At 63.8% G+C, this 18,092-nt stretch overlaps 4 protein-coding genes across 4 annotated transcripts; all 4 read left to right on the top strand.

Moving 5' to 3' along the window:
* The first annotated feature begins 520 nt into the window (after window positions 1–520).
* LOC134043823 (acrosin-like) lies at window positions 521–8,966 on the top strand. The gene is given in 12 exon segments (XM_062492557.1): window positions 521–591; window positions 719–968; window positions 1,503–1,755; window positions 1,967–2,112; window positions 2,600–2,968; window positions 4,757–5,009; window positions 5,221–5,270; window positions 5,322–5,366; window positions 5,854–6,147; window positions 8,016–8,262; window positions 8,474–8,508; window positions 8,871–8,966. Coding segments are annotated over 12 exon segments (2,109 nt in total).
* A 37-nt stretch (window positions 8,967–9,003) lies between these two features.
* On the top strand, window positions 9,004–11,450 carry LOC134043822 (acrosin-like; the record flags this gene model as incomplete). Its single annotated transcript, XM_062492556.1, is given in 5 exon segments — window positions 9,004–9,074; window positions 9,202–9,451; window positions 9,986–10,238; window positions 10,449–10,600; window positions 11,082–11,450. Coding segments are annotated over 5 exon segments (1,095 nt in total), but the record flags the coding sequence as incomplete, so codon positions are not given.
* Window positions 11,451–12,256: 806 nt separating this feature from the next.
* On the top strand, window positions 12,257–14,703 carry LOC134043821 (acrosin-like; the record flags this gene model as incomplete). Its single annotated transcript, XM_062492555.1, is given in 5 exon segments — window positions 12,257–12,327; window positions 12,455–12,704; window positions 13,239–13,491; window positions 13,702–13,853; window positions 14,335–14,703. Coding segments are annotated over 5 exon segments (1,095 nt in total), but the record flags the coding sequence as incomplete, so codon positions are not given.
* An 806-nt stretch (window positions 14,704–15,509) lies between these two features.
* LOC134043820 (acrosin-like) lies at window positions 15,510–17,956 on the top strand (the record flags this gene model as incomplete). The annotated part of the gene is given in 5 exon segments (XM_062492554.1): window positions 15,510–15,580; window positions 15,708–15,957; window positions 16,492–16,744; window positions 16,955–17,106; window positions 17,588–17,956. Coding segments are annotated over 5 exon segments (1,095 nt in total), but the record flags the coding sequence as incomplete, so codon positions are not given.
* Window positions 17,957–18,092: the final 136 nt, after the last annotated feature.

Raw genomic sequence — 18,092 nt, 5'->3', positions numbered from 1 at the left:
GAGGGGAGGATGGGACTGCCAGATGGAGAGAGGGAGAAACTTCTCCAGCCCAGGACTCCTCCAGCAGAGCCTCAGGTGTCCCAATCCCAGGAAAAGTCTCTGAGAGGGACAGGAATGGGGGCAGCTGGAGCTGCGAGTCCTGGAGTCTTGTGGAGCTGCTGCAGGTGCCACCCTGAGCTGCAGCTTCCACACAGAGCTGTCCCCTGTGTTACCAGCTCCTGGCTCTGAGCTGCCCCATCCCACTGCCCCCACTGTGCCCTCGGTGCCAGGAGATTGGGATCCCTGGATCCAGGACATGCCCTCTGATCCAGTGGGATCCTTCAGGTCCCTCCCACCCAAACCATTCCAGGGTTCCACAGCTCTGAGCCCCCCTGTGCCCTACCTGAGGCCACCATGCCCTACACATGGAACAGGCCCCTGTGTAACATCAGCCTGGCCTGGTGGCACCATGGGCACTGCCAGGGCGGTGGGCACCAGAGGTGACACCTCGGTCCTGCCTCTGCCACCTGCGCTGGCACCGATGGCTTTGCTGGGACTGCTCGTCCTGCTGGCCCTGACCTGGCCCGTGGGGGCCGCCTGGGACACGTGCAGGTCAGTGTCCCCGGGGGGCTCAGGGACATTCGGGGGGTCCCTGGCACAGCCTGGGCACAGAGGAGCCCCTTGGGGGTCCCTGTCCCTGCTGTCCCCGAGCAGGGCATTGATGGCTTTGTGCTTCCAGAGGCACCTGCGGACTCCGGCCCATGGCCTTCGACCACAGATCGCTGGTTCCCGAAAATTCCCAGGACTCTGACTATGGATCCTGGGATTCTTTCGAAGACACCTCGCAGGACATGGGTGGCACTGGGGTCCACCCAGGGGCCTGGCCTGGTGTCATCAGCATCCAGGCCACCTTGGACAATGGCACGTGGCACATGTGCTCGGGGGCACTCATCCACCCCCAGTGAGTGCTGACAGTGGCCAGCTGCTTGGTTAGGGCAGGGTAAGGAGGAGCAGGGACAGGGATGGGATCCCAACAGGGAAAGGGATGGCATCCCAACAGGGACAGAGATGGGATCCCAGCAGGAACAGTGTTGGGATCCCAACAGGGAAAGGGATGGGATCCCAGCAGGAACAGGGTTGGGACCCAGCAGGGACAGGGATGGGACCCTACAGGGACAGGGATGAGAGCCCAACAATATCAGGAATGTCCCTACAAGAGGATCAGGGATGTGCCCATGAAAGGTCACAGATGTCCCCACAGCAGGGACAGGGATGACCCCGCAGCAGGATCCTGGATGTCCCTGTGGCAGGGACAGCAATGTCCGTAAGGCAGGGTCAGGGATGTCCCCATGGCAGGGACAGGTGCCCAGCTTGCAGCACCCTGTGCTGTTCCGCGGCTGCCTCCCCTCCCTGCTGCGGGACAAAGAAGGCTGCGAATGGCTGGGCTGGGACAGCCCAGGCATTCCCTGGTCCTGCCTCTGCTCCCTGTCACTCTCCATGGCCCTCCCACTGCTGTCTTCCAGTGGAAGGTGCTGATCGGGGCCACGGATCTGGCTAAGCCGGGCCCCAAGGCCGAGGTGTTCCAGATCAAGCAGATCCTGGTGCACAATGGCTACGTGGCCGCCACGGCCAGGAGCAACATTGACCTCCTGAGGATGGACCAGCCCGTGGAGTGCAGCGACTACATCCAGCTGGGCTGTGTGCCCGACAGCTCCCTGGCAGTGCCCGAGCTGAAAACCTGCTACATTGCGGGCTGGAGAGCCACCCCGGGCAGCGGTCAGTGCCCCACGGGGCTGAGGAGGGGTTGGCAACCACAGGGACACGGCCGGGCCGGCCCGGGGCAGAGGCCAAAGCAGGCCCGAGCCACATCTGGGCCGTGCCCCGGAGCCTTGGGCAGGGCCAGAGCGGGACAGGGGCACGGCCCAGCCCTGGGCAAGGGGCTGTGCCCAGGCCGGTGCCGGGTGCTCAGTGCCCTCTGTGCCCGCAGCCCGGAGCCCACGCCTGGTGCTGCAGGAGGCCAAGGTGCGGCTCATGGACGTCCAGCTTTGCAACAGCAGCCGCTGGTACGGGGGGGCCGTGCACCCCCAGGACCTGTGCGCGGGGTACCCGCGGGGCGGCATCGACACCTGCCAGGTGTGGGCGTGGGCACAGGGTCTGGGGCACAGGGACCCCAAACACGGCCCCATGGAATCCCTGACACCCAGCACAGGGGTCCCAAACACGGCCTGGCACTGGCTGGGCGTTGCCCGGTGTCCTCCCATCCCAAGGGCCCTTCCACTGATGAGTTTCCCTTCCCCATCCATGTGTCCCTTGCCCATCCGTGTGTCCCTGCCCAGTGTCCCCTTGTCCCCAAGGCCTGCCACTGCCCACAGAGCCCACCTGGTGCTCCCAGCACGCCCAGGTGTGGATATCCTGTAATATCCATTCCCTGCCCAACCCTGCTGACTGTGCAGAGATGAGAGAGAGCCCACCCTGAACCAGCCCCATCCTGCTGCCAGCCTGGAGCCCCCAGCCCCAGAGCAGAGCCTTCCCATGGGAATCCAGCCAGGAACGCGGCTCTGGCGGGGTCGGGATGGGAAGAGCAATGGCAGCAGCCCCTGACCCCTCTCTCTGGGCGCAGGGGGACATCGGGGGACCTCTGGTCTGCAAGGACAACGTTGGTGACTACTTCTGGCTGGTGGGACTGGCCAGCTGGGGCCGAGGCTGTGCCGGGGCCAAGCGACCCGGGGTGTTCACCTCCACCCAGCACTTCCACACCTGGATCCAGGTGCAGATGGGATTGCTCCCACCAGGAACTGATGTTCCTCCTGCAGAGCCCTTCCCACTGCCACCCCCGGAACCAGAGGAAGAGCCTGAGCTGGACTCAGATTTGAGCGATCTGGAGAATCCCAACCCAGAACCAGAGGATTCTACGGTGATTTCATTCCAACAACAAATCCTGGGGAAATTCCTGAATCTGGTGCTGGAGCTCCTGCAGTTCCTGAAGGGAAAGAAAACCTGAGCAGCAGGATGAGCTGATCCAGTTCTGGCAACCATTCCCAGCTGGGGCCATGACTGTGGTGCCCAAGGCAGCCCCCGTGCCCAGGGCTGCTGTGCCCTGTCCGTGCTGAGCCCTGGGCCCACCCCAACGGTGAACTCAGTTTGTCTTTGAATTAGAGTTGTTCCTGTTTCCAGCTGTCCACGTTGTCCAGTTCAGTCTCCTGGGAAAAACAAAGATGGGGCAATTTGGGAAAAATGAGTGAGGTTGGGGGCAGATGGGAGGCAGCCAGGGAGGGGAGGGGAGGATGGGACTGCCAGATGGAGAGAGGGAGAAACTTCTCCAGCCCAGGACTCCTCCAGCAGAGCCTCAGGTGTCCCAATCCCAGGAAAAGTCTCTGAGAGGGACAGGAATGGGGGCAGCTGGAGCTGCGAGTCCTGGAGTCTTGTGGAGCTGCTGCAGGTGCCACCCTGAGCTGCAGCTTCCACACAGAGCTGTCCCCTGTGTTACCAGCTCCTGGCTCTGAGTTGCCCCATCCCACTGCCCCCACTGTGCCCTGGGTGCCAGGACACTGGGATCCCTGGATCCAGAACATGCCCTCTGATCCAGTGGGATCCTTCAGGTCCCTCCCACCCAAACCATTCCAGGGTTCCACAGCTCTGAGCCCCCCTGTGCCCTACCTGAGGCCACCATGCCCTACACATGGAACCGGCCCCTGTGTAACATCAGCCTGGCCTGGTGGCACCATGGGCACTGCCAGGGCGGTGGGCACCAGAGGTGACACCTCGGTCCTGCCTCTGCCACCTGCGCTGGCACCGATGGCTTTGCTGGGACTGCTCGTCCTGCTGGCCCTGACCTGGCCCGTGGGGGCCGCCTGGGACACGTGCAGGTCAGTGTCCCCGGGGGGCTCAGGGACATTCGGGGGGTCCCTGGCACAGCCTGGGCACAGAGGAGCCCCTTGGGGGTCCCTGTCCCTGCTGTCCCCGAGCAGGGCATTGATGGCTTTGTGCTTCCAGAGGCACCTGCGGGCTCCGGCCCATGGCCTTCGACCACAGATCGCTGGTTCCCGAAAATTCCCAGGACTCTGACTATGGATCCTGGGATTCTTTCGAAGACACCTCGCAGGACATGGGTGGCACTGGGGTCCACCCAGGGGCCTGGCCTGGTGTCATCAGCATCCAGGCCACCTTGGACAATGGCACGTGGCACATGTGCTCGGGGGCACTCATCCACCCCCAGTGAGTGCTGACAGTGGCCAGCTGCTTGGTTAGGGCAGGGTAAGGAGGAGCAGGGACAGGGATGGGATCCCAACAGGGAAAGGGATGGCATCCCAACAGGGACAGAGATGGGATCCCAGCAGGAACAGTGTTGGGATCCCAACAGGGAAAGGGATGGGACCCCAGCAGGAACAGTGTTGGGACCCAGCAGGGACAGGGATGGGACCCTACAGGGACAGGGATGAGAGCCCAACAATATCAGGAATGTCCCTACAAGACGATCAGGGATGTGCCCATGAAAGGTCACAGATGTCCCCACAGCAGGGACAGGGATGACCCCGCAGCAGGATCCTGGATGTCCCTGTGGCAGGGACAGCAATGTCCGTAAGGCAGGGTCAGGGATGTCCCCATGGCAGGGACAGGTGCCCAGCTTGCAGCACCCTGTGCTGTTCCGCGGCTGCCTCCCCTCCCTGCTGCGGGACAAAGAAGGCTGCGAATGGCTGGGCTGGGACAGCCCAGGCATTCCCTGGTCCTGCCTCTGCTCCCTGTCACTCTCCATGGCCCTCCCACTGCTGTCTTCCAGTGGAAGGTGCTGATCGGGGCCACGGATCTGGCTAAGCCGGGCCACAAGGCCGAGGTGTTCCAGATCAAGCAGATCCTGGTGCACAATGGCTACGTGGCCGCCACGGCCAGGAGCAACATTGACCTCCTGAGGATGGACCAGCCCGTGGAGTGCAGCGACTACATCCAGCTGGGCTGTGTGCCCGACAGCTCCCTGGCAGTGCCCGAGCTGAAAACCTGCTACATTGCGGGCTGGAGAGCCACCCCGGGCAGCGGTCAGTGCCCCACGGGGCTGAGGAGGGGTTGGCAACCACAGGGACATGGCCGGGCCGGCCCGGGGCAGAGGCCAAAGCAGGCCCGAGCCACATCTGGGCCGTGCCCCGGAGCCTTGGGCAGGGCCAGAGAGGGACAGGGGCACAGCCCGGCCCTGGGCAAGGGGCTGTGCCCAGGCCGGTGCCGGGTGCTCAGTGCCCTCTGTGCCCGCAGCCCGGAGCCCACGCCTGGTGCTGCAGGAGGCCAAGGTGCAGCTCATGGACGTCCAGCTTTGCAACAGCAGCCGCTGATACGGGGGGGCCGTGCACCCCCAGGACCTGTGCGCGGGGTACCCGCGGGGCGGCATCGACACCTGCCAGGTGTGGGCGTGGGCACAGGGTCTGGGGCACAGGGACCCCAAACACAGCCCCATGGAATCCCTCACACCCAGCACAGGGGTCCCAAACACGGCCTGGCACTGGCTGGGCATTGCCCGGTGTCCTCCCATCCCAAGGGCCCTTCCACTGATGAGTTTCCCTTCCCCATCCATGTGTCCCTTGCCCATCCGTGTGTCCCTGCCCAGTGTCCCCTTGTCCCCAAGGCCTGCCACTGCCCACAGAGCCCACCTGGTGCTCCCAGCACGCCCAGGTGTGGATATCCTGGAATATCCATTCCCTGCCCAACCCTGCTGACTGTGCAGAGATGAGAGAGAGCCCACCCTGAACCAGCCCCATCCTGCTGCCAGCCTGGAGCCCCCAGCCCCAGAGCAGAGCCTTCCCATGGGAATCCAGCCAGGAACGCGGCTCTGGCGGGGTCGGGATGGGAAGAGCAATGGCAGCAGCCCCTGACCCCTCTCTCTGGGTGCAGGGGGACATCGGGGGACCTCTGGTCTGCAAGGACAACGTTGGTGACTACTTCTGGCTGGTGGGACTGGCCAGCTGGGGCCGAGGCTGTGCCGGGGCCAAGCGACCCGGGGTGTTCACCTCCACCCAGCACTTCCACACCTGGATCCAGGTGCAGATGGGATTGCTCCCACCAGGAACTGATGTTCCTCCTGCAGAGCCCTTCCCACTGCCACCCCCGGAACCAGAGGAAGAGCCTGAGCCGGACTCAGATTTGAGCGATCTGGAGAATCCCAACCCAGAACCAGAGGATTCTACGGTGATTTCATTCCAACAACAAATCCTGGGGAAATTCCTGAATCTGGTGCTGGAGCTCCTGCAGTTCCTGAAGGGAAAGAAAACCTGAGCAGCAGGATGAGCTGATCCAGTTCTGGCAACCATTCCCAGCTGGGGCCATGACTGTGGTGCCCAAGGCAGCCCCCGTGCCCAGGGCTGCTGTGCCCTGTCCGTGCTGAGCCCTGGCCCCACCCCAACGGTGAACTCAGTTTGTCTTTGAATTAGAGTTGTTCCTGTTTCCAGCTGTCCACGTTGTCCAGTTCAGTCTCCTGGGAAAAACAAAGATGGGGCAATTTGGGAAAAATGAGTGAGGTTGGGGGCAGATGGGAGGCAGCCAGGGAGGGGAGGGGAGGATGGGACTGCCAGATGGAGAGAGGGAGAAACTTCTCCAGCCCAGGACTCCTCCAGCAGAGCCTCAGGTGTCCCAATCCCAGGAAAAGTCTCTGAGAGGGACAGGAATGGGGGCAGCTGGAGCTGCGAGTCCTGGAGTCTTGTGGAGCTGCTGCAGGTGCCACCCTGAGCTGCAGCTTCCACACAGAGCTGTCCCCTGTGTTACCAGCTCCTGGCTCTGAGCTGCCCCATCCCACTGCCCCCACTGTGCCCTGGGTGCCAGGAGACTGGGATCCCTGGATCCAGGACATGCCCTCTGATCCAGTGGGATCCTTCAGGTCCCTCCCACCCAAACCATTCCAGGGTTCCACAGCTCTGAGCCCCCCTGTGCCCTACCTGAGGCCACCATGCCCTACACATGGAACCGGCCCCTGTGTAACATCAGCCTGGCCTGGTGGCACCATGGGCACTGCCAGGGCGGTGGGCACCAGAGGTGACACCTCGGTCCTGCCTCTGCCACCTGCGCTGGCACCGATGGCTTTGCTGGGACTGCTCGTCCTGCTGGCCCTGACCTGGCCCGTGGGGGCCACCTGGGACACGTGCAGGTCAGTGTCCCCGGGGGGCTCAGGGACATTCGGGGGGTCCCTGGCACAGCCTGGGCACAGAGGAGCCCCTTGGGGGTCCCTGTCCCTGCTGTCCCCGAGCAGGGCATTGATGGCTTTGTGCTTCAAAGGCACCTGCGGGCTCCGGCCCATGGCCTTCGACCACAGATCGCTGGTTCCCGAAAATTCCCAGGACTCTGACTATGGATCCTGGGATTCTTTCGAAGACACCTCGCAGGACATGGGTGGCACTGGGGTCCACCCAGGGGCCTGGCCTGGTGTCATCAGCATCCAGGCCACCTTGGACAATGGCACGTGGCACATGTGCTCGGGGGCACTCATCCACCGCCAGTGAGTGCTGACAGTGGCCAGCTGCTTGGTTAGGGCAGGGTAAGGAGGAGCAGGGACAGGGATGGGATCCCAACAGGGAAAGGGATGGCATCCCAACAGGGACAGAGATGGGATCCCAGCAGGAACAGTGTTGGGATCCCAACAGGGAAAGGGATGGGACCCCAGCAGGAACAGTGTTGGGACCCAGCAGGGACAGGGATGGGACCCTACAGGGACAGGGATGAGAGCCCAACAATATCAGGAATGTCCCTACAAGAGGATCAGGGATGTGCCCATGAAAGGTCACAGATGTCCCCACAGCAGGGACAGGGATGACCCCGCAGCAGGATCCTGGATGTCCCTGTGGCAGGGACAGCAATGTCCGTAAGGCAGGGTCAGGGATGTCCCCATGGCAGGGACAGGTGCCCAGCTTGCAGCACCCTGTGCTGTTCCGCGGCTGCCTCCCCTCCCTGCTGCGGGACAAAGAAGGCTGCGAATGGCTGGGCTGGGACAGCCCAGGCATTCCCTGGTCCTGCCTCTGCTCCCTGTCACTCTCCATGGCCCTCCCACTGCTGTCTTCCACTGGAAGGTGCTGATCGGGGCCACGGATCTGGCTAAGCCGGGCCCCAAGGCCGAGGTGTTCCAGATCAAGCAGATCCTGGTGCACAATGGCTACGTGGCCGCCACGGCCAGGAGCAACATTGACCTCCTGAGGATGGACCAGCCCGTGGAGTGCAGCGACTACATCCAGCTGGGCTGTGTGCCCGACAGCTCCCTGGCAGTGCCCGAGCTGAAAACCTGCTACATTGCGGGCTGGAGAGCCACCCCGGGCAGCGGTCAGTGCCCCACGGGGCTGAGGAGGGGTTGGCAACCACAGGGACACGGCCGGGCCGGCCCGGGGCAGAGGCCAAAGCAGGCCCGAGCCACATCTGGGCCGTGCCCCGGAGCCTTGGGCAGGGCCAGAGCGGGACAGGGGCACGGCCCGGCCCTGGGCAAGGGGCTGTGCCCAGGCCGGTGCCGGGTGCTCAGTGCCCTCTGTGCCCGCAGCCCGGAGCCCACGCCTGGTGCTGCAGGAGGCCAAGGTGCGGCTCATGGACTTCTCCAGCCCAGGACTCCTCCAGCAGAGCCTCAGGTGTCCCAATCCCAGGAAAAGTCTCTGAGAGGGACAGGAATGGGGGCAGCTGGAGCTGCGAGTCCTGGAGTCTTGTGGAGCTGCTGCAGGTGCCACCCTGAGCTGCAGCTTCCACACAGAGCTGTCCCCTGTGTTACCAGCTCCTGGCTCTGAGCTGCCCCATCCTACTGCCCCCACTGTGCCCTGGGTGCCAGGAGACTGGGATCCCTGGATCCAGGACATGCCCTCTGATCCAGTGGGATCCTTCAGGTCCCTCCCACCCAAACCATTCCAGGGTTCCACAGCTCTGAGCCCCCCTGTGCCCTACCTGAGGCCACCATGCCCTACACATGGAACCGGCCCCTGTGTAACATCAGCCTGGCCTGGTGGCACCATGGGCACTGCCAGGGCGGTGGGCACCAGAGGTGACACCTCGGTCCTGCCTCTGCCACCTGCGCTGGCACCGATGGCTTTGCTGGGACTGCTCGTCCTGCTGGCCCTGACCTGGCCCGTGGGGGCCACCTGGGACACGTGCAGGTCAGTGTCCCCGGGGGGCTCAGGGACATTCGGGGGGTCCCTGGCACAGCCTGGGCACAGAGGAGCCCCTTGGGGGTCCCTGTCCCTGCTGTCCCCGAGCAGGGCATTGATGGCTTTGTGCTTCCAGAGGCACCTGCGGGCTCCGGCCCATGGCCTTCGACCACAGATCGCTGGTTCCCGAAAATTCCCAGGACTCTGACTATGGATCCTGGGATTCTTTCGAAGACACCTCGCAGGACATGGGTGGCACTGGGGTCCACCCAGGGGCCTGGCCTGGTGTCATCAGCATCCAGGCCACCTTGGACAATGGCACGTGGCACATGTGCTCGGGGGCACTCATCCACCCCCAGTGAGTGCTGACAGTGGCCAGCTGCTTGGTTAGGGCAGGGTAAGGAGGAGCAGGGACAGGGATGGGATCCCAACAGGGAAAGGGATGGCATCCCAACAGGGACAGAGATGGGATCCCAGCAGGAACAGTGTTGGGATCCCAACAGGGAAAGGGATGGGATCCCAGCAGGAACAGGGTTGGGACCCAGCAGGGACAGGGATGGGACCCTACAGGGACAGGGATGAGAGCCCAACAATATCAGGAATGTCCCTACAAGAGGATCAGGGATGTGCCCATGAAAGGTCACAGATGTCCCCACAGCAGGGACAGGGATGACCCCGCAGCAGGATCCTGGATGACCCTGTGGCAGGGACAGCAATGTCCGTAAGGCAGGGTCAGGGATGTCCCCATGGCAGGGACAGGTGCCCAGCTTGCAGCACCCTGTGCTGTTCCGCGGCTGCCTCCCCTCCCTGCTGCGGGACAAAGAAGGCTGCGAATGGCTGGGCTGGGACAGCCCAGGCATTCCCTGGTCCTGCCTCTGCTCCCTGTCACTCTCCATGGCCCTCCCACTGCTGTCTTCCAGTGGAAGGTGCTGATCGGGGCCACGGATCTGGCTAAGCCGGGCCACAAGGCCGAGGTGTTCCAGATCAAGCAGATCCTGGTGCACAATGGCTACGTGGCCGCCACGGCCAGGAGCAACATTGACCTCCTGAGGATGGACCAGCCCGTGGAGTGCAGCGACTACATCCAGCTGGGCTGTGTGCCCGACAGCTCCCTGGTAGTGCCTGAGCTGAAAACCTGCTACATTGCGGGCTGGAGAGCCACCCCGGGCAGCGGTCAGTGCCCCAGGGGCTGAGGAGGGGTTGGCAACCACAGGGACACGGCCGGGCCGGCCCGGGGCAGAGGCCAAAGCAGGCCCGAGCCACATCTGGGCCGTGCCCCGGAGCCTTGGGCAGGGCCAGAGCGGGACAGGGGCACGGCCCAGCCCTGGGCAAGGGCCTGTGCCCAGGCCGGTGCCGGGTGCTCAGTGCCCTCTGTGCCCGCAGCCCGGAGCCCACGCCTGGTGCTGCAGGAGGCCAAGGTGCGGCTCATGGACGTCCAGCTTTGCAACAGCAGCCGCTGGTACGGGGGGGCCGTGCACCCCCAGGACCTGTGCGCGGGGTACCCGCGGGGCGGCATCGACACCTGCCAGGGGTGGGCGTGGGCACAGGGTCTGGGGCACAGGGACCCCAAACACAGCCCCATGGAATCCCTGACACCCAGCACAGGGGTCCCAAACACGGCCTGGCACTGGCTGGGCGTTGCCCGGTGTCCTTCCATCCCAAGGGCCCTTCCACTGATGAGTTTCCCTTCCCCATCCATGTGTCCCTTGCCCATCCGTGTGTCCCTGCCCAGTGTCCCCTTGTCCCCAAGGCCTGCCACTGCCCACAGAGCCCACCTGGTGCTCCCAGCACCCCCAGGTGTGGATATCCTGGAATATCCATTCCCTGCCCAACCCTGCTGACTGTGCAGAGATGAGAGAGAGCCCACCCTGAACCAGCCCCATCCTGCTGCCAGCCTGGAGCCCCCAGCCCCAGAGCAGAGCCTTCCCATGGGAATCCAGCCAGGAACGCGGCTCTGGCGGGGTCGGGATGGGAAGAGCAATGGCAGCAGCCCCTGACCCCTCTCTCTGGGTGCAGGGGGACATCGGGGGACCTCTGGTCTGCAAGGACAACGTTGGTGACTACTTCTGGCTGGTGGGACTGGCCAGCTGGGGCCGAGGCTGTGCCGGGGCCAAGCGACCCGGGGTGTTCACCTCCACCCAGCACTTCCACACCTGGATCCAGGTGCAGATGGGATTGCTCCCACCAGGAACTGATGTTCCTCCTGCAGAGCCCTTCCCACTGCCACCCCCGGAACCAGAGGAAGAGCCTGGGCCGGACTCAGACTTGAGCGATCTGGAGAATCCCAACCCAGAACCAGAGGATTCTACGGTGATTTCATTCCAACAACAAATCCTGGGGAAATTCCTGAATCTGGTGCTGGAGCTCCTGCAGTTCCTGAAGGGAAAGAAAACCTGAGCAGCAGGATGAGCTGATCCAGTTCTGGCAACCATTCCCAGCTGGGGCCATGACTGTGGTGCCCAAGGCAGCCCCCGTGCCCAGGGCTGCTGTGCCCTGTCCGTGCTGAGCCCTGGGCCCACCCCAACGGTGAACTCAGTTTGTCTTTGAATTAGAGTTGTTCCTGTTTCCAGCTGTCCACGTTGTCCAGTTCAGTCTCCTGGGAAAAACAAAGATGGGGCAATTTGGGAAAAATGAGTGAGGTTGGGGGCAGATGGGAGGCAGCCAGGGAGGGGAGGGGAGGATGGGACTGCCAGATGGAGAGAGGGAGAAACTTCTCCAGCCCAGGACTCCTCCAGCAGAGCCTCAGGTGTCCCAATCCCAGGAAAAGTCTCTGAGAGGGACAGGAATGGGGGCAGCTGGAGCTGCGAGTCCTGGAGTCTTGTGGAGCTGCTGCAGGTGCCACCCTGAGCTGCAGCTTGCACACAGAGCTGTCCCCTGTGTTACCAGCTCCTGGCTCTGAGCTGCCCCATCCCACTGCCCCCACTGTGCCCTGGGTGCCAGGAGACTGGGATCCCTGGATCCAGGACATGCCCTCTGATCCAGTGGGATCCTTCAGGTCCCTCCCACCCAAACCATTCCAGGGTTCCACAGCTCTGAGCCCCCCTGTGCCCTACCTGAGGCCACCATGCCCTACACATGGAACCGGCCCCTGTGTAACATCAGCCTGGCCTGGTGGCACCATGGGCACTGCCAGGGCGGTGGGCACCAGAGGTGACACCTCGGTCCTGCCTCTGCCACCTGCGCTGGCACCGATGGCTTTGCTGGGACTGCTCGTCCTGCTGGCCCTGACCTGGCCCGTGGGGGCCACCTGGGACACGTGCAGGTCAGTGTCCCCGGGGGGCTCAGGGACATTCGGGGGGTCCCTGGCACAGCCTGGGCACAGAGGAGCCCCTTGGGGGTCCCTGTCCCTGCTGTCCCCGAGCAGGGCATTGATGGCTTTGTGCTTCCAGAGGCACCTGCGGGCTCCGGCCCATGGCCTTCGACCACAGATCGCTGGTTCCCGAAAATTCCCAGGACTCTGACTATGGATCCTGGGATTCTTTCGAAGACACCTCGCAGGACATGGGTGGCACTGGGGTCCACCCAGGGGCCTGGCCTGGTGTCATCAGCATCCAGGCCACCTTGGACAATGGCACGTGGCACATGTGCTCGGGGGCACTCATCCACCCCCAGTGAGTGCTGACAGTGGCCAGCTGCTTGGTTAGGGCAGGGTAAGGAGGAGCAGGGACAGGGATGGGATCCCAACAGGGAAAGGGATGGCATCCCAACAGGGACAGAGATGGGATCCCAGCAGGAACAGTGTTGGGATCCCAACAGGGAAAGGGATGGGATCCCAGCAGGAACAGGGTTGGGACCCAGCAGGGACAGGGATGGGACCCTACAGGGACAGGGATGAGAGCCCAACAATATCAGGAATGTCCCTACAAGAGGATCAGGGATGTGCCCATGAAAGGTCACAGATGTCCCCACAGCAGGGACAGGGATGACCCCGCAGCAGGATCCTGGATGTCCCTGTGGCAGGGACAGCAATGTCCGTAAGGCAGGGTCAGGGATGTCCCCATGGCAGGGACAGGTGCCCAGCTTGCAGCACCCTGTGCTGTTCCGCGGCTGCCTCCCCTCCCTGCTGCGGGACAAAGAAGGCTGCGAATGGCTGGGCTGGGACAGCCCAGGCATTCCCTGGTCCTGCCTCTGCTCCCTGTCACTCTCCATGGCCCTCCCACTGCTGTCTTCCAGTGGAAGGTGCTGATCGGGGCCACGGATCTGGCTAAGCCGGGCCACAAGGCCGAGGTGTTCCAGATCAAGCAGATCCTGGTGCACAATGGCTACGTGGCCGCCACGGCCAGGAGCAACATTGACCTCCTGAGGATGGACCAGCCCGTGGAGTGCAGCGACTACATCCAGCTGGGCTGTGTGCCCGACAGCTCCCTGGCAGTGCCCGAGCTGAAAACCTGCTACATTGCGGGCTGGAGAGCCACCCCGGGCAGCGGTCAGTGCCCCAGGGGCTGAGGAGGGGTTGGCAACCACAGGGACACGGCCGGGCCGGCCCGGGGCAGAGGCCAAAGCAGGCCCGAGCCACATCTGGGCCGTGCCCCGGAGCCTTGGGCAGGGCCAGAGCGGGACAGGGGCACGGCCCAGCCCTGGGCAAGGGCCTGTGCCCAGGCCGGTGCCGGGTGCTCAGTGCCCTCTGTGCCCGCAGCCCGGAGCCCACGCCTGGTGCTGCAGGAGGCCAAGGTGCGGCTCATGGACGTCCAGCTTTGCAACAGCAGCCGCTGGTACGGGGGGGCCGTGCACCCCCCGGACCTGTGCGCGGGGTACCCGCGGGGCGGCATCGACACCTGCCAGGGGTGGGCGTGGGCACAGGGTCTGGGGCACAGGGACCCCAAACACAGCCCCATGGAATCCCTGACACCCAGCACAGGGGTCCCAAACACGGCCTGGCACTGGCTGGGCGTTGCCCGGTGTCCTCCCATCCCAAGGGCCCTTCCACTGATGAGTTTCCCTTCCCCATCCATGTGTCCCTTGCCCATCCGTGTGTCCCTGCCCAGTGTCCCCTTGTCTCCAAGGCCTGCCACTGCCCACAGAGCCCACCTGGTGCTCCCAGCACCCCCAGGTGTGGATATCCTGGAATATCCATTCCCTGCCCAACCCTGCTGACTGTGCAGAGATGAGAGAGAGCCCACCCTGAACCAGCCCCATCCTGCTGCCAGCCTGGAGCCCCCAGCCCCAGAGCAGAGCCTTCCCATGGGAATCCAGCCAGGAACGCGGCTCTGGCGGGGTCGGGATGGGAAGAGCAATGGCAGCAGCCCCTGACCCCTCTCTCTGGGTGCAGGGGGACATCGGGGGACCTCTGGTCTGCAAGGACAACGTTGGTGACTACTTCTGGCTGGTGGGACTGGCCAGCTGGGGCCGAGGCTGTGCCGGGGCCAAGCGACCCGGGGTGTTCACCTCCACCCAGCACTTCCACACCTGGATCCAGGTGCAGATGGGATTGCTCCCACCAGGAACTGATGTTCCTCCTGCAGAGCCCTTCCCACTGCCACCCCCAGAACCAGAGGAAGAGCCTGGGCCGGACTCAGACTTGAGCGATCTGGAGAATCCCAACCCAGAACCAGAGGATTCTACGGTGATTTCATTCCAACAACAAATCCTGGGGAAATTCCTGAATCTGGTGCTGGAGCTCCTGCAGTTCCTGAAGGGAAAGAAAACCTGAGCAGCAGGATGAGCTGATCCAGTTCTGGCAACCATTCCCAGCTGGGGCCATGACTGTGGTGCCCAAGGCAGCCCCCGTGCCCAGGGCTGCTGTGCCCTGTCCGTGCTGAGCCCTGGGCCCACCCCAACGGTGAACTCAGTTTGTCTTTGAATTAGAGTTGTTCCTGTTTCCAGCTGTCCACGTTGTCCAGTTCAGTCTCCTGGGAAAAACAAAGATGGGGCAATTTGGGAAAAATGAGTGAGGTTGGGGGCAGATGGGAGGCAGCCAGGGAGGGGAGGGGAGGATGGGACTGCCAGATGGAGAGAGGGAGAAACTTCTCCAGCCCAGGACTCCTCCAGCAGAGCCTCAGGTGTCCCAATCCCAGGAAAAGTCTCTGAGAGGGACAGGAATGGGGGCAGCTGGAGCTGCGAGTCCTGGAGTCTTGTGGAGCTGCTGCAGGTGCCACCCTGAGCTGCAGCTTCCACACAGAGCTGTCCCCTGTGTTACCAGCTCCTGGCTCTGAGCTGCCCCATCCTACTGCCCCCACTGTGCCCTGGGTGCCAGGAGACTGGGATCCCTGGATCCAGGACATGCCCTCTGATCCAGTGGGATCCTTCAGGTCCCTCCCACCCAAACCATTCCAGGGTTCCACAGCTCTGAGCCCCCCTGTGCCCTACCTGAGGCCACCATGCCCTACACATGGAACCGGCCCCTGTGTAACATCAGCCTGGCCTGGTGGCACCATGGGCACTGCCAGGGCGGTGGGCACCAGAGGTGACACCTCGGTCCTGCCTCTGCCACCTGCGCTGGCACCGATGGCTTTGCTGGGACTGCTCATCCTGCTGGCCCTGACCTGGCCCGTGGGGGCCACCTGGGACACGTGCAGGTCAGTGTCCCCGGGGGGCTCAGGGACATTCGGGGGGTCCCTGGCACAGCCTGGGCACAGAGGAGCCCCTTGGGGGTCCCTGTCCCTGCTGTCCCCGAGCAGGGCATTGATGGCTTTGTGCTTCCAGAGGCACCTGCGGGCTCCGGCCCATGGCCTTCGACCACAGATCGCTGGTTCCCGAAAATTCCCAGGACTCTGACTATGGATCCTGGGATTCTTTCGAAGACACCTCGCAGGACATGGGTGGCACTGGGGTCCACCCAGGGGCCTGGCCTGGTGTCATCAGCATCCAGGCCACCTTGGACAATGGCACGTGGCACATGTGCTCGGGGGCACTCATCCACCCCCAGTGAGTGCTGACAGTGGCCAGCTGCTTGGTTAGGGCAGGGTAAGGAGGAGCAGGGACAGGGATGGGATCCCAACAGGGAAAGGGATGGCATCCCAACAGGGACAGAGATGGGATCCCAGCAGGAACAGTGTTGGGATCCCAACAGGGAAAGGGATGGGATCCCAGCAGGAACAGGGTTGGGACCCAGCAGGGACAGGGATGGGACCCTACAGGGACAGGGATGAGAGCCCAACAATATCAGGAATGTCCCTACAAGAGGATCAGGGATGTGCCCATGAAAGGTCACAGATGTCCCCACAGCAGGGACAGGGATGACCCCGCAGCAGGATCCTGGATGACCCTGTGGCAGGGACAGCAATGTCCGTAAGGCAGGGTCAGGGATGTCCCCATGGCAGGGACAGGTGCCCAGCTTGCAGCACCCTGTGCTGTTCCGCGGCTGCCTCCCCTCCCTGCTGCGGGACAAAGAAGGCTGCGAATGGCTGGGCTGGGACAGCCCAGGCATTCCCTGGTCCTGCCTCTGCTCCCTGTCACTCTCCATGGCCCTCCCACTGCTGTCTTCCAGTGGAAGGTGCTGATCGGGGCCACGGATCTGGCTAAGCCGGGCCCCAAGGCCGAGGTGTTCCAGATCAAGCAGATCCTGGTGCACAATGGCTACGTGGCCGCCACGGCCAGGAGCAACATTGACCTCCTGAGGATGGACCAGCCCGTGGAGTGCAGCGACTACATCCAGCTGGGCTGTGTGCCCGACAGCTCCCTGGCAGTGCCCGAGCTGAAAACCTGCTACATTGCGGGCTGGAGAGCCACCCCGGGCAGCGGTCAGTGCCCCAGGGGCTGAGGAGGGGTTGGCAACCACAGGGACACGGCCGGGCCGGCCCGGGGCAGAGGCCAAAGCAGGCCCGAGCCACATCTGGGCCGTGCCCCGGAGCCTTGGGCAGGGCCAGAGCGGGACAGGGGCACGGCCCAGCCCTGGGCAAGGGCCTGTGCCCAGGCCGGTGCCGGGTGCTCAGTGCCCTCTGTGCCCGCAGCCCGGAGCCCACGCCTGGTGCTGCAGGAGGCCAAGGTGCGGCTCATGGACGTCCAGCTTTGCAACAGCAGCCGCTGGTACGGGGGGGCCGTGCACCCCCAGGACCTGTGCGCGGGGTACCCGCGGGGCGGCATCGACACCTGCCAGGGGTGGGCGTGGGCACAGGGTCTGGGGCACAGGGACCCCAAACACAGCCCCATGGAATCCCTGACACCCAGCACAGGGGTCCCAAACACGGCCTGGCACTGGCTGGGCGTTGCCCGGTGTCCTCCCATCCCAAGGGCCCTTCCACTGATGAGTTTCCCTTGCCCATCCATGTGTCCCTTGCCCATCCGTGTGTCCCTGCCCAGTGTCCCCTTGTCCCCAAGGCCTGCCACTGCCCACAGAGCCCACCTGGTGCTCCCAGCACCCCCAGGTGTGGATATCCTGGAATATCCATTCCCTGCCCAACCCTGCTGACTGTGCAGAGATGAGAGAGAGCCCACCCTGAACCAGCCCCATCCTGCTGCCAGCCTGGAGCCCCCAGCCCCAGAGCAGAGCCTTCCCATGGGAATCCAGCCAGGAACGCGGCTCTGGCGGGGTCGGGATGGGAAGAGCAATGGCAGCAGCCCCTGACCCCTCTCTCTGGGTGCAGGGGGACATCGGGGGACCTCTGGTCTGCAAGGACAACGTTGGTGACTACTTCTGGCTGGTGGGACTGGCCAGCTGGGGCCAAGGCTGTGCCGGGGCCAAGCGACCCGGGGTGTTCACCTCCACCCAGCACTTCCACACCTGGATCCAGGTGCAGATGGGATTGCTCCCACCAGGAACTGATGTTCCTCCTGCAGAGCCCTTCCCACTGCCACCCCCGGAACCAGAGGAAGAGCCTGAGCCGGACTCAGACTTGAGCGATCTGGAGAATCCCAACCCAGAACCAGAGGATTCTACGGTGATTTCATTCCAACAACAAATCCTGGGGAAATTCCTGAATCTGGTGCTGGAGCTCCTGCAGTTCCTGAAGGGAAAGAAAACCTGAGCAGCAGGATGAGCTGATCCAGTTCTGGCAACCATTCCCAGCTGGGGCCATGACTGTGGTGCCCAAGGCAGCCCCCGTGCCCAGGGCTGCTGTGCCCTGTCCGTGCTGAGCCCTGGGCCCACCC

The sequence above is a fragment of the Cinclus cinclus genome, chromosome 4 (genome assembly GCF_963662255.1).
Source record: "Cinclus cinclus chromosome 4, bCinCin1.1, whole genome shotgun sequence".
Lineage (NCBI taxonomy): Eukaryota > Metazoa > Chordata > Aves > Passeriformes > Cinclidae > Cinclus > Cinclus cinclus.
Note: the sequence above shows the minus strand (reverse complement) of the source record. Positions and strands in the feature narration are given on the sequence as shown.